Source organism: Lytechinus pictus, chromosome 17, assembly GCF_037042905.1.
Source record: "Lytechinus pictus isolate F3 Inbred chromosome 17, Lp3.0, whole genome shotgun sequence".
In the NCBI taxonomy this organism is placed as follows: Eukaryota; Metazoa; Echinodermata; class Echinoidea; order Temnopleuroida; family Toxopneustidae; genus Lytechinus; species Lytechinus pictus.
This window is the reverse complement of record NC_087261.1, coordinates 20,389,000-20,401,350: the sequence shown is the minus strand read 5'-3', so window position 1 is coordinate 20,401,350 and position 12,351 is coordinate 20,389,000. Positions and strand designations below refer to the sequence as shown.

Here is a 12,351-nt window from a genome sequence, read left to right as displayed (position 1 = left end):
GCCAATGTGATGTTCATCAGATTTTCATGAATTTTTCGTTTTGTCTATTTTGAAATCCCACATTGTAAGTATTATATTATTTGACTCTTGAGAAGGTTATACATAAGTTGTTAATTATAACATGTAAATATTTTGAAACAATAAATCCTCAAGGAAGAGGCACAGATAAAATAAAATTGATAGCCCCAACCCCTTTATTTAGCTACGAATCACACATCTTCTCTCGAAAGGATTTCCTTCATATTAATTACCAATTAAGGATTATAGTTTCTACGTGGGGGTCTAAGGGGCGACCTCCCTTTGAAGTTTTTTAGGAGTGAAAAAAGGGGTGAAAAAGGAAGAAAAGTGAAGCCCAAAAGAAAGAAGCTTATTTAGAAAAAAGCAACTTGGTTGGGCAAATCTCTTAGTGGAGCGTTGTGGCCCAGTGGATTAGTCTTCTGACTTAAAAAAAGAGGGTCGTGGGTTCGAATCGCAGCCATGGCGTAATTTTCCTTTAACAAGAAATGTATCCACATTGTGCTGCACTCAACCCAGGTGAGGTGAATGGGTAACCGGTATAGGGAGAAATTTCTTGAATGCTTGAGCGTCTATGCAGCCCAGCTAAAGCCGGGGTAATGATAATAGCAGGGCCCGCTGGGAGAAAGGTTTTCAGAACTGAAATGGCTTCACTGGGTAAATATACCTATATTATCATTTATTATTATTATTATCATTATTATTATTATCATTATCATTATTATTATTATTGTCCCCATATTCATGATATCATTCAATCCAGAAAAAAATGACCTCACAATTTGGTTGTCCTGCCCGTCCCTTCTCAAAATACTCCATTGCCGCCCCTGCGGGGGTCGATTACAACACTTAACATTTCTAGCCAGTGAGATTTCCTCAACTTCCTCATCATGGCATAAAGTACACAACTAGAAATGTTAAATACACCTCTTCGTCAGTTTTATATGAGCAGCAACCAGTTGCGAAAGAACAGCTGCTAATTTTGAGGCCAAAATGCTGAAGAAGATGTTGACCCTCTTGGCCATCGCAACGTTGGCTGTAATGCTGCCGACCCTACCGGGCTGCCAAGCCGACGGGTGTGGGTGTCCCCCACTGTGGACCCCTTTTCAACATAACTGTTACAGGTAAGCACCCTCGACGGATAGAGCCATGGTTGTTTTTCCACAGTATTTTTACCTGTTAATTCTCCTTGTAGGAAATTTTGATTAATCAGTCAGAATGATCTTGCTTTTGTTTATGTAGAAAATTCAAATTCGCGATTCTCTCATGAATATAATAACATTATCATTTCAATTTCAATTTACTAACTTGTTTTCTATTACAATTTTAATATCAATGCCAAGGCCTAAGATTTTTATTGTGTTTCAATTCGTATTGTTAGGACCCAGTGTGCTTCCGATCAGTATTATAAAAGACCAACAATACAAATAATTTCGAGGGACGGAAGTCTGTGTCACGCTTATGTTCACTTGACTCGTAGTAGATGATCATGGGGAAGAGGTAGGGTACATGTATGTCCCCCAATATTGTAGATGGGGGATGGCCTGTATCAGTTAACAATGATTGTATCGAAAAACATAAAGTTGCCTCATTATGTATGATATTAAAATACTAAGTCGTTCTTCATTCCAAGTGTTTATGCGAAATGTTCCTTTTTTCAGCCTCTTCCGTGTTCAAGGTAATTGCTTTCTTTGAAGTCTGAGATCGATTAAAGGGCAAGAGTCTACCAAAATTAAACATTTCGAGGAAAGGGATCGGGTTATTTGCAATACATTCGCCTTGACAATTTAAGGCACTGTGCAAGATTCTTATTAAATAAACGCTATTTCCTCGATTAACTTGCAGTTGGGGTTAATGAGTTTTCATATATCACATTTTCAAGCAATCAAAACGATCGCATGACACCGACCAATAATAAATAAAAGTGTAATTAAACATGATTCCAGAAAACCGATGACGTGTCTCGTGTCTCAAATAAAAAGCAAATTGAAGCGTATTTTATTTTTTAAGATGGAAACGATGATAATCGTGAAGTCTTATTTTTAAACTTGATATTGTCGACATCTTGCCAATTTCTTAGGTATTTCTCGGTGAAGAATATCACTTGGCTTGGAGCTGAGATGCACTGTTCAAGTTTCTCCGTTCCTTGTACTGGAATCGATGCTCCCCTTAGCCTGGGACATCTCACTTCTATACATTCTAAAGATGAGATGGATTTTCTTGCAGTGCTATATGAAGACCTCCGCACTAAAGTGGTAAACCTTTCATTCCTTTCCCTTGAAAACACTATTTTCATTTCATTCATTTGCAATTCAAGATTAAAAGTATTTCATACGTACATATCATTTTACAAACAAGGTTATACACATGTCTGTCGTGGGAGGATGCAGGACAAATACATAGATGCGTTGTAGGAAATGATCCTCGCAAACATGGGCGGAAATCTCTCCCCAAAGGTCGGGGGACCAGGGGCGGATCCAGGTTTTTCCAAGGGGGTGGGATTTGACAAGCAAAAAAAATAGGTTATCACCTAAAATGTAAGGTAATTTCGTCCAAAATAAATTTGACAAGCAAAAAAAAAAGTTATCACTTTCAAAAGGGGGGTCACACTTGGGAAAAACGTTTTTTATATTACAAATAGTTGGGGGACATTTGATATTTTGCCCCCCCCCCTTCCAAATCATAGGGGTACGCGTCCCCCCCCTGGGATTTCCGCCCATGCTCGCAAACCTACCGAATAAAAAATGAATTAAACTAGGAAACATTAAAATCGAAATTCAATTATATATAAAATGTACAAAATGTATAAAGAAAATGAAGAAAGCAACTAAGAATGGTAAAGAATCAATTTCATAGATCATTGCATCTGATAAAAAGAAGATATTGTCTTTTGAATTTGGAAATTGCCGTACTATTAAGGGAGATGGAAAATTGTTCCATAGAATGAAGTCTTTATAAGAATAAACTGTCTGCCCATATTCCACTTCTATGGCCCAGCCGTCCATATTACCCATATTGTTTTTTATGACCATTTTTTTCAAGAAGAACAAAAGAATGTTCTGCTATTATTTCCTATCATCAGATAACGTCCTTTACTAGAGTTTGGATTGGATTTCATGACAAGAGTACAGAAGGTAGTTGGGAATGGAGTGACGGCTCGAGCGTAGACTACAAGTATTGGGATACTGATCAGCCGAACAACTATGGAGGAGGGCAAGACTGTGCCGAGTTTCACACGTCCAACGAATATAAGTGGAATGATCTTGACTGTGACACAGACAACGACAGCGAATTCACTGTGACGGGTTATATCTGTAAGCTGCCACAGTGGTAATGTGTGGAAATGCCACAGTTTTACTGTATGGAGGGTTCCACTGTGGTCGTGTGGAATATATCACAGTGGTAGTTTGTATCAAGCTCCACAGTGACAGTATTACCCAGCCCCCGGTCATTAAGTAAGTATGTGATGAAAGCAAAGAATTGAACTTGGAGAGAATTATACCACAGTAGTACGTGAAAAACAAACTTCCCTAGTTCATATGGAATTCACCACAGTTATAATGTACTGTCGAATAGATAATAGTTCAGATGAATTGAAGTTTAGCACTCGGTACAATTAATAAAGGAAGTTTAGTGAATTGGTAATTCAATTTACAAAATACCCCATCAGGGACCCGTCTTACAAAGAGTTACAAATGATCCAATCATCGTAACTCTATGGAAATCCATCAGTGTCATAATTTTGTTTACAGGAAATTTGCCAAATTTCTTTTTTAAACAATGGAGAGCACACCAAATTGTCAGAAATCAATGAATTTATGGATATGCATTCATATCTAGATTTTTTTTTACAATCATGCATTTTAGATGTTGACGTTGCTGGCCGTCCATAGTTGTAATTGGTCTGATCAATCGCAACTCTTTGTAAGATGGGCCCCTGGAATAACACATTGTGCTTACATGGTGTTCGTATTGTGTTCACAATGAGCTACAATGGTGGACTATATGAAGGTAATTTCACACTCTGAATACCTATACAGTGTTTTTAGATTGTGATCACAGGGGCGGAAATCTCTCCCAATAGGTAGGGGGGACACAGGGGCGGATCCAGCCTTCGCCAATAGGGGGGGGGGGCGGAAATTTGTTTCAGCCATATTTTCCCCGATCAGCAGCTCGAAGATGATTTTTGTTTGTTTCTTTGAAGGGGTAGTCCTCATTAGTCACTTCTTAGCTTTATTCTTATAAATTAATATATAATATCATAATCCTTATTTATATGATGCGAGCACGAAGCGCGAGCAATTTTTTTTGGAAATTTTAGGTATTTTTTCCTTAAATTTGAACTGATTATGGGCAATGTTTGTTATCCTGAAAAAGATGTATATGCAACTTAATAATTACTACGAACGCAAAGCGCGAGCAGAAATGAACTGATGGAAAAGATACCTGTTAAAGTAGCATTTAACAATCAAATAATGCGAGCGCGAGCTGATTTTTTTTTACATTTCACCTAAATAATGGAAATTCTAAGCACTTTTTGTAACTCAAGCAGAATAGGTATATAAGTAAACAATTAATGCGAGCGCGAAGCACGAGCGGAAAATTTCGAGATTTATAATCGTATAATATTTACTGAACGAGACACTAATATACATGTTTTGTAAATTCTGAAAAGGATGAGTATTAATAATGCGAGCGCAAAGCGCGAGCAGAAAATTTTTATATACGTTTTGAACTGGTACCTGTTGAAAAGGTACCTGTTAAGGACTGCTTGCATTTAGCCATGAAGGCGTTACATATTTCAACAATCAAAAAATGCGAGCGCGAAGCGCGAGCTGAAAAATTTTGAACTTTCTAAAGAAAGAATGGAAAATTTTAATCAGTTTTTGTAATCGTGAACAGGATAGCTATATAATTTAACGATTGATGCGTGCGCAAAGCGTGAGCAAAATAATTCGAGATTTAGACCTAAAAATGGGCCAATCTGTTCATGTTTTGTAAATCATCAAAAGGATGAGTAATATGGGGTCTTCCTACAATAATAATGCGAGCACAAAGAGCGAGCAGACAATTTTTGATATTTTGATCTGAAACTGGATAATGATTTAAATTAGAGCACAAGTTGAGTATCTGAATAAACATGCGCGAGCGTGTTTCATATTTAGACCTAGAATCTAGGCATTCTAAATACAACTTTAATCATGAAAATCATGAAACTTTGATATTCCGATCTGAAAAAAGAGTAAATTTTAGCTTTATATTTTAAGCCCTTTGTAGAAAAATTGTAAGGTGGATATTGATCGCACTTTATAAAAGAGAGCTGATATTATTATTACTTTGAGTTTTGACATAAGACCGGGACATTCTTATACGACATGTCATCATATGAAAATTATGACTATCTTCCTATTTCTCTTGCTAAGCGCGAGATGAAACAAAAGGGACAATTTAATTATTGAATTAATATCATATTTATTAATGGCTTATGAGGGCGCAAAATCTGATGATATCATGGCATAAAAATTGGACATTTCACTTTTGTGATTATGAATAGGATGCATCAGTTAATATATTTTTAACCATTAATGCGAGCGCAAATCGCGAGCTAAAATTTTTGATGAACTGTCATGAAAAGGGGATTTTAAGTAGTTTGTTGTGTAACCAATATTGAAACATTTATCATGTTTATATAACTCGCCAATCAAAATGCGAGCGTGCAGCGCGCTAGCTGATACGTCTTGACAATCAGACCTGAAAAGGGATATTTTGAAAGCTTTATGGAATACACGAAAATAATAGGTACCTGATGAATCATAATTTGCGAGCGCGCAGCGCAAGCAGCAAATGTCAACATTCAGACCATAAAACTTACATTTTTACAGAACACTTTGTAAAAACCAATTTGTAAATTACACAAAATAATGAAAGTTCGATTTCCGAGGTGAAATATGTTTTGTATATTGACTTCCAAATTTGATATTCGAACTCCATATTGAACAAGATATGTAAATCACCTAAAAGGCAATGCGAGCGCGAAGCGCGAGCGAAAATTTATGTAGAGGCACGAAAGATTATTTTCATTTTCCAAGTCTTCCCCTCATCGTATTTTATGCACTCGTCGTCCTTCTCTTCCTTTTCTCCTCTCTTTTCCCTCCTTTTTTCCTTCTTTCTTTCCTTTTTTTCTTTTTTTGCTCCGCCAAGAGGGGGGGGGGGGGGCCCTCGGCCCCTGGATCCGCCTATGGGGACATGGGGCGGGAAAATTTGACAAGCAAAAAAAGGTTATCATCGCCAAAGTAAGGTCATATCTCGTCCCAAAATACATGTTTTAATTCGATTTAGAATGATGTATTTCTTACCATCATAAAAGACCAAAAATAGTAGGGGGGACATTTGATATTGTGTCCCCCCTACTATTTTGAGTAGGGGGGGACACGTCCCCCCTGTCCCCCCTGGGATTTCCGCCCATGTGTGATCATAGTGTGTTCACAATGTGTTTAAATGGGGGACTATGTTAAGATAATTTCACATTGTGAATACTTATACAGTGTACTTATAGTGTGTTCATATTGTGTTCTAATGGTGGACTTATTTGAAGATAATTTTACACTGTGAATACATATAAAGTGTGCTTATATTGTCATCATAGTGTGTTCACAATGTGTTATAATGATAGACTATGCGAATATAATTTCACATTGTGCTTACAGTGTGGTTATAGTGTGTTCACATTATGTTACAAAGGTGGACTCTGTGAAGAAAATTTTACACTGAATACCTACACAGTGTTTTTAGATTGTGATCATCGTGTGCTCAAGGTGTGTTGCAATGGTGGACTATGTGAACATAATTTCACATTGCAAATACATACACAATGTGGTTACAAAGTACTCATAGTGTGTTCACAATGTGTTACAATGGTTGACTATATGAGGATAATTTCACATTGTGAATAATATACAGTGTGCTTATAGTGTGTTCACACCGACAGTGTGTTACAATGGTGGACTATGTGAACATAATTTCACACTGCGAATACTTACACAATGTGGTTACAAAGTACTCATAGTGTGTTCAAAATGTGTTACAATGGTTGACTATGTGAGGATAATTTCACATTGTGAATAATATACAGTGTGCTTATAGTGTGTTCACACTGACAGTGTGTTACAATGGTGGACTATGCGAACATAATTTCACAGTGCGAATACTTACATAATGTTCTATACAGAGTACTCATAGTGTGTTCACAATGTGTTACAATGGTTGACTATGTGAGGATAATTTCACATTGTGAATAATATACAGTGTGCTTATAGTGTGTTCACACTGACAGTGTGTTACAATGGTGGACTATGTGAACATAATTTCAAACTGCGAATACTTACATAATGTTCTATACAGAGTACTCATAGTGTGTTCACAATGTGTTACAATGGTTGACTATGTGAGGATAATTTCACATTGTGAATAATATACAGTGTGCTTATAGTGTGTTCACACTGACAGTGTGTTACAATGGTGGACTATGTGAACATAATTTCACATTGTAAATACATACACAATGTGGTTACAAAGTACTCATAGTGTGTTCAAAATGTGTTACAATGGTTGACTATGTGAGGATAATTTCACATTGTGAATAATATACAGTGTGCTTATAGTGTGTTCACACTGACAGTGTGTTACAATGGTGGACTATGCGAACATAATTTCACACTGCGAATACTTACATAATGTTCTATACAGAGTACTCATAGTGTGTTCACAATGTGTTACAATGGTTGACTATGTGAGGATAATTTCACATTGTGAATAATATACAGTGTGCTTATAGTGTGTTCACACTGACAGTGTGTTACAATGGTGGACTATGTGAACATAATTTCAAACTGCGAATACTTACACAATGGTCTTTACAGGGTACTCATAGTGTGTTCACAATGTGTTACAATGGTTGACTATGTGAGGATAATTTCACATTGTGGATACTTATACAGTGTGCTTATAGTGAGTTCACATATGGTTACGAATGTGGACTATGTGAAGAAAATTCCACACTGTGATCACATGTGCTGTGTAAGTGTTTAAATGTCTTCACATAGTGGACTATGTAAGTGTGAGATTTACAGTGTTGAATTTAAATAATTGTGATTTCACCGGATGGAGCTTACTATTAGCTTCCTAGTTTAAGAACTCATTCAAACTTAAAGGTATTGTTTAACTTTGTGAGCAGCCGATTTAAAAAATTCTCAAACCAAGATGAAACATGTGTACAAGTGCATGTATTAGAACTAATAAACCCTGAAAACAACCATTATTGAGAATTAGAAGCTAAGACTACAAGGCAAACCCCGATTTTGTATATAGGCGTCTTATAGACTCCTAAATAGTACACAAAAGTGTATGGGATGAAATTAAGATGGTGTTTTTGGTCACTTTATATTTCAGTTTTTGAAGCACTAAATAATTATTTTCGAACGCAATTTTTTCTGGGCTTCATTTTTGTAACATATCACAGACACAGGTGACAAGTGTGACCTTCTAGCTCAGATTTTTTTAAAAGTCAAACCAATGTTAAGCAATCACTTTAACCGTTAAGAGGAATGTGAATAATTGGGCGTGGCCTATGATGTTAATCAAAACAATTGCTTTTAAGTGGCAAGGTGGGAACGCCCAGATTCTTGAGATACACACTCCCAAACTACAATTTTCAGCAAAAATACATATAATATGCTATATGTTAGTTTTCAAAACATGTGATCTTTCGTATTTAGTTGTATTATTTTTTGTGCCCCAATTTGAACTTTGAAGACTTTAAATGGCCTTCAAATAACATGCTATTTAATATTTTAATGCCATGCGATCGATATATTTACTTTTTTAAAGCTTTTATTTGATACCTAACACAATATGATTATTTTGTAAAATTTGAAAATAATAAATAGAGGCATGTGTAAAAATCGGCGTGGCTTATGACGTTAATAGAAAAAAAATCTTCAAGGGTGCCCAGGTGACACCCTACAGATTTTGGGTATAGATACCTTTTACTACATCCTTGAGTAAAAAAAAATGCATATATTCCAAACTTGACGGTCATGTTGTGTTTCTACTGGACTTGTATGTCGATAGTCCTTGAAGATATGGATAGATTGGGCATAAACTAGCTTGAGCTAGATGACTTTGCGGTAAGTGAATTTTTCCTAATAAAATAACAATCTATGAATGTCCCGACCATGTCCTGACTAATTGTATACCACACCTAATCATATTGGATTTTGCACATTTACTATTTCTAATTATAATCTGAACTTGAATTTTATTTTATTTATTTTTTTAAGTTCTATCAATGTATACACTCTTCATGCTCTTATTAAGGATTGTTCAAAGGATCTGATGATGAATGTTTGCTTGATTATCAAAGGTCAGGTCCTTCTCTAAAAACGCTGATTTAAATCAATAGAAAAAAGTCAAACAAGCTGATCGCTGAAAATTTCGTCAAAATTGGATGTAAAAAATGAAAGTTATAACACTTTAAAGTTTCCCTTGTTTAGTTGTTTTCACAAAACAGCTCAGTGATATGCAAATTAGAGCGTCTTTGATGTACTTCAGTTTCTGTTTCTTTTTTTATTATTGTTATTGTTTAAATTATACATTATTTCAATATTTACAGATTTGACAACGATGACCGACTAGTCTGAACCACAAAATGTTCTATACAAATGGTATTTCCACATGTTCAGGGAGGACTAAAACTTTGTTTCACATGGCAATGAGGAGAAAATTTAAAAAAAAATCATGATATTGCATTAAATGAAATACAAAGGAAATATTGAGTGGGTGATGACATCAGTCTCATTATATTCATATTAACCAGGATGTGAATATAACTGTTTAGTGTAATTAAGCGAAACTTTAAAATATATCTTTCATATTTTACATTCGATTTTGATGGAATTTTCAACGCTATGCTTGTTTGATTTTTCTCTTTTTATTAAAAACAATTTTTTGTTGGGGTGGACCTGTCCTTATAAATTATGGTAGTAAACATCCAAAGTTTTGTTAGATTGTAACCAATTATTTGGTAAAATTATACCCCCTTTTTGGTCGGGTACATTCAATTTTACATAGAGAAAGAGGGGAAATGGAAAGCCGTGAACGGGTTGAGTATGAATACGGATAGTAAAGCGTAAGAATATATAATTTTGGGATGTGTGAGTGTGTTGGCGAACGTTTATGCGTTGTGTAAGAAGCGTGGGATGGGTGGGTGTGTGTTTGTGTGTGTGTGAGGATATATGTGTGTCATTTTATACAATATACATTGTGTATAAAAACGGGACAGTTTTGAAGACTCAAAAATTTATTTCAAATTATGATGTCAATAGATGCTCTAAAGTCTTATCTTTCAAATGCCACTAAAATTAAGTTTCGTTCATGCTTGAGCGCACACGGAACGTTTTTGTCAAGGGTTAAAAAAAGAAGGTTGCGCCAAATGGCAGGAAATGAGAAAATATTGACGATCAGACATCTTGCTAATCAGCAGACTTCCTCTGAAGCTTGTTAGTGTCTTTGTAATAATTTTCAATTATGTTTTCAAATTCCATTTTCAAAGCATTCATTTACTTGAATACTTTTTTTGTATTTTCATTTAACTATGTTATCTTTTAGCATTCCTTTCTAAACAAGGAAACAAATTGTTTGTTAACCCAAGCAAGGAGACTTGAATTATTAATTGGCAAGCTTGTAATTTATTCAAATCCTTTTCTGTGAAACAAAGGTTATGGTGCCTTTAAAAGACATGGATTTAAAAAAAAATCACTAAGAAATTAAGCTCCTTTTGATTAAGAGAAATTTGACAAGCAAGAAAAAAAGTTGTTAAATATTTACTTTTTAACGCACGTAACAGTTATCCAGGGGATGCTGTCTATGATGAATAATACACGCATCACCCCCAGGGAATCTTGGGGGGGGGGGGGTGCTATTCCCTTGGCAATGGTGCTTGACAGAACAATATTAATTCTTACAGGAAAAGATTCAATTATTTCAAATGCACCATAAACTTTGTAGCACACAATGAAAAGATTTGAACAAATTACTTACTAGCTTTTAATTATTGGTTTGACATTTTTTTGTTTTTACTTATGAAGGAATATTCATTGCTAAAAGATAACATATTTAAATGAAAATACAAAACAATTCTTGTAAATTAATGCTTTGTAAATGGAATTTGAAAACATAGTTCGAAAATTATTACAAAGACACTAAAAAGCATTAGAGGAAGTCTGCTGATTAGCACGATGTCTGATCGTCAATATTTTCTCATTTTATGCCATTTGGCACAAGCCTTATTTTTTAACCCCTGACAAAAACGTTCCGTGTGCGCTCAAGCATGAACAAACTTTTGTTCTTTTTAAATGACATTTGAAAGATAAGAATTCAGAGTATCTATTGACATCAAAATATACACTTTTCAAAACTGTCCCGTTTTTTATACGCACTGTATATGAACAGTTAGGGGAGAGACAGGAAGAAAGAGAGAGTGTGTGAAAGGTGCAATCCCAACTCCCAGTATATAGTAACATACTGTAGGCCTATACTTCGCAAGTTATTAAGATGTTACCATGATTACAAAACTAAAATAAAATGCCAAGGAAACTAAATGCATCCCCAAAATAATAATAATAATGATAATCATAACAATAATAACATAATAGATATATAAATGAAAATACAAAAATAGATAAACAAACAATAAATAAATAAACAAAAACAAATAAATAAATAAAGAAATAACATAAAATGAAGACCTGTGTATTCATGCATTATTTACTCATCTAATTGAATCCTAAGTCGAGTTAGCCTTACAGAGTTTGGTCACATTCGTGCTTTCGAATTTTCATCGCATTAGATGATTAGTCGCACGGCCTCACATGGCGGAATATTTATAAGCGTAAAGAGCCAACAATTTTGTGGGGGCTAGATATGGTGTATCGCATATAATTTATAATATGTTGAGAGCAAGCAAATATTTCGGTATTTTTATTTTTTAAATTCAATTTTACGAACTGGCTCAAACCCCATGTATTTGTCAAAATTAGCACCTTCTAAAATGCATACACATGTGTTTCATTTCAATTATTGAAAGAATGAATACGAATTGCGAACAAATGTTGTATATTTTAAGATAATAGAATGTATGCCTTGAATTGGTATAAATAATTGCTCTGGTTTCTTTCAAGCGCGAAGTTATGAGCCTGTAAAAAAATCCAAACTTTGGACGCGATTATCTCGAAATCATGTTTTGGAGACCAACCGAGGTTTGAGCCAGCTCGTAAAATC

General features: G+C 35.0%; 1 protein-coding gene across 1 annotated transcript; it reads left to right on the top strand.

Annotated features, from left to right (window-relative positions):
* The first annotated feature begins 938 nt into the window (after window positions 1-938).
* LOC129279926 (echinoidin-like) lies at window positions 939-3,474 on the top strand. Its single transcript, XM_064112386.1, has 3 exons — window positions 939-1,139; window positions 2,096-2,270; window positions 3,098-3,474. The coding sequence occupies exons 1-3, from the start codon at window positions 1,009-1,011 to the stop codon at window positions 3,347-3,349; spliced, it is 558 nt and encodes a 185-aa protein (XP_063968456.1). The 5' UTR covers window positions 939-1,008; the 3' UTR covers window positions 3,350-3,474.
* The last annotated feature ends 8,877 nt before the right edge of the window (window positions 3,475-12,351 follow it).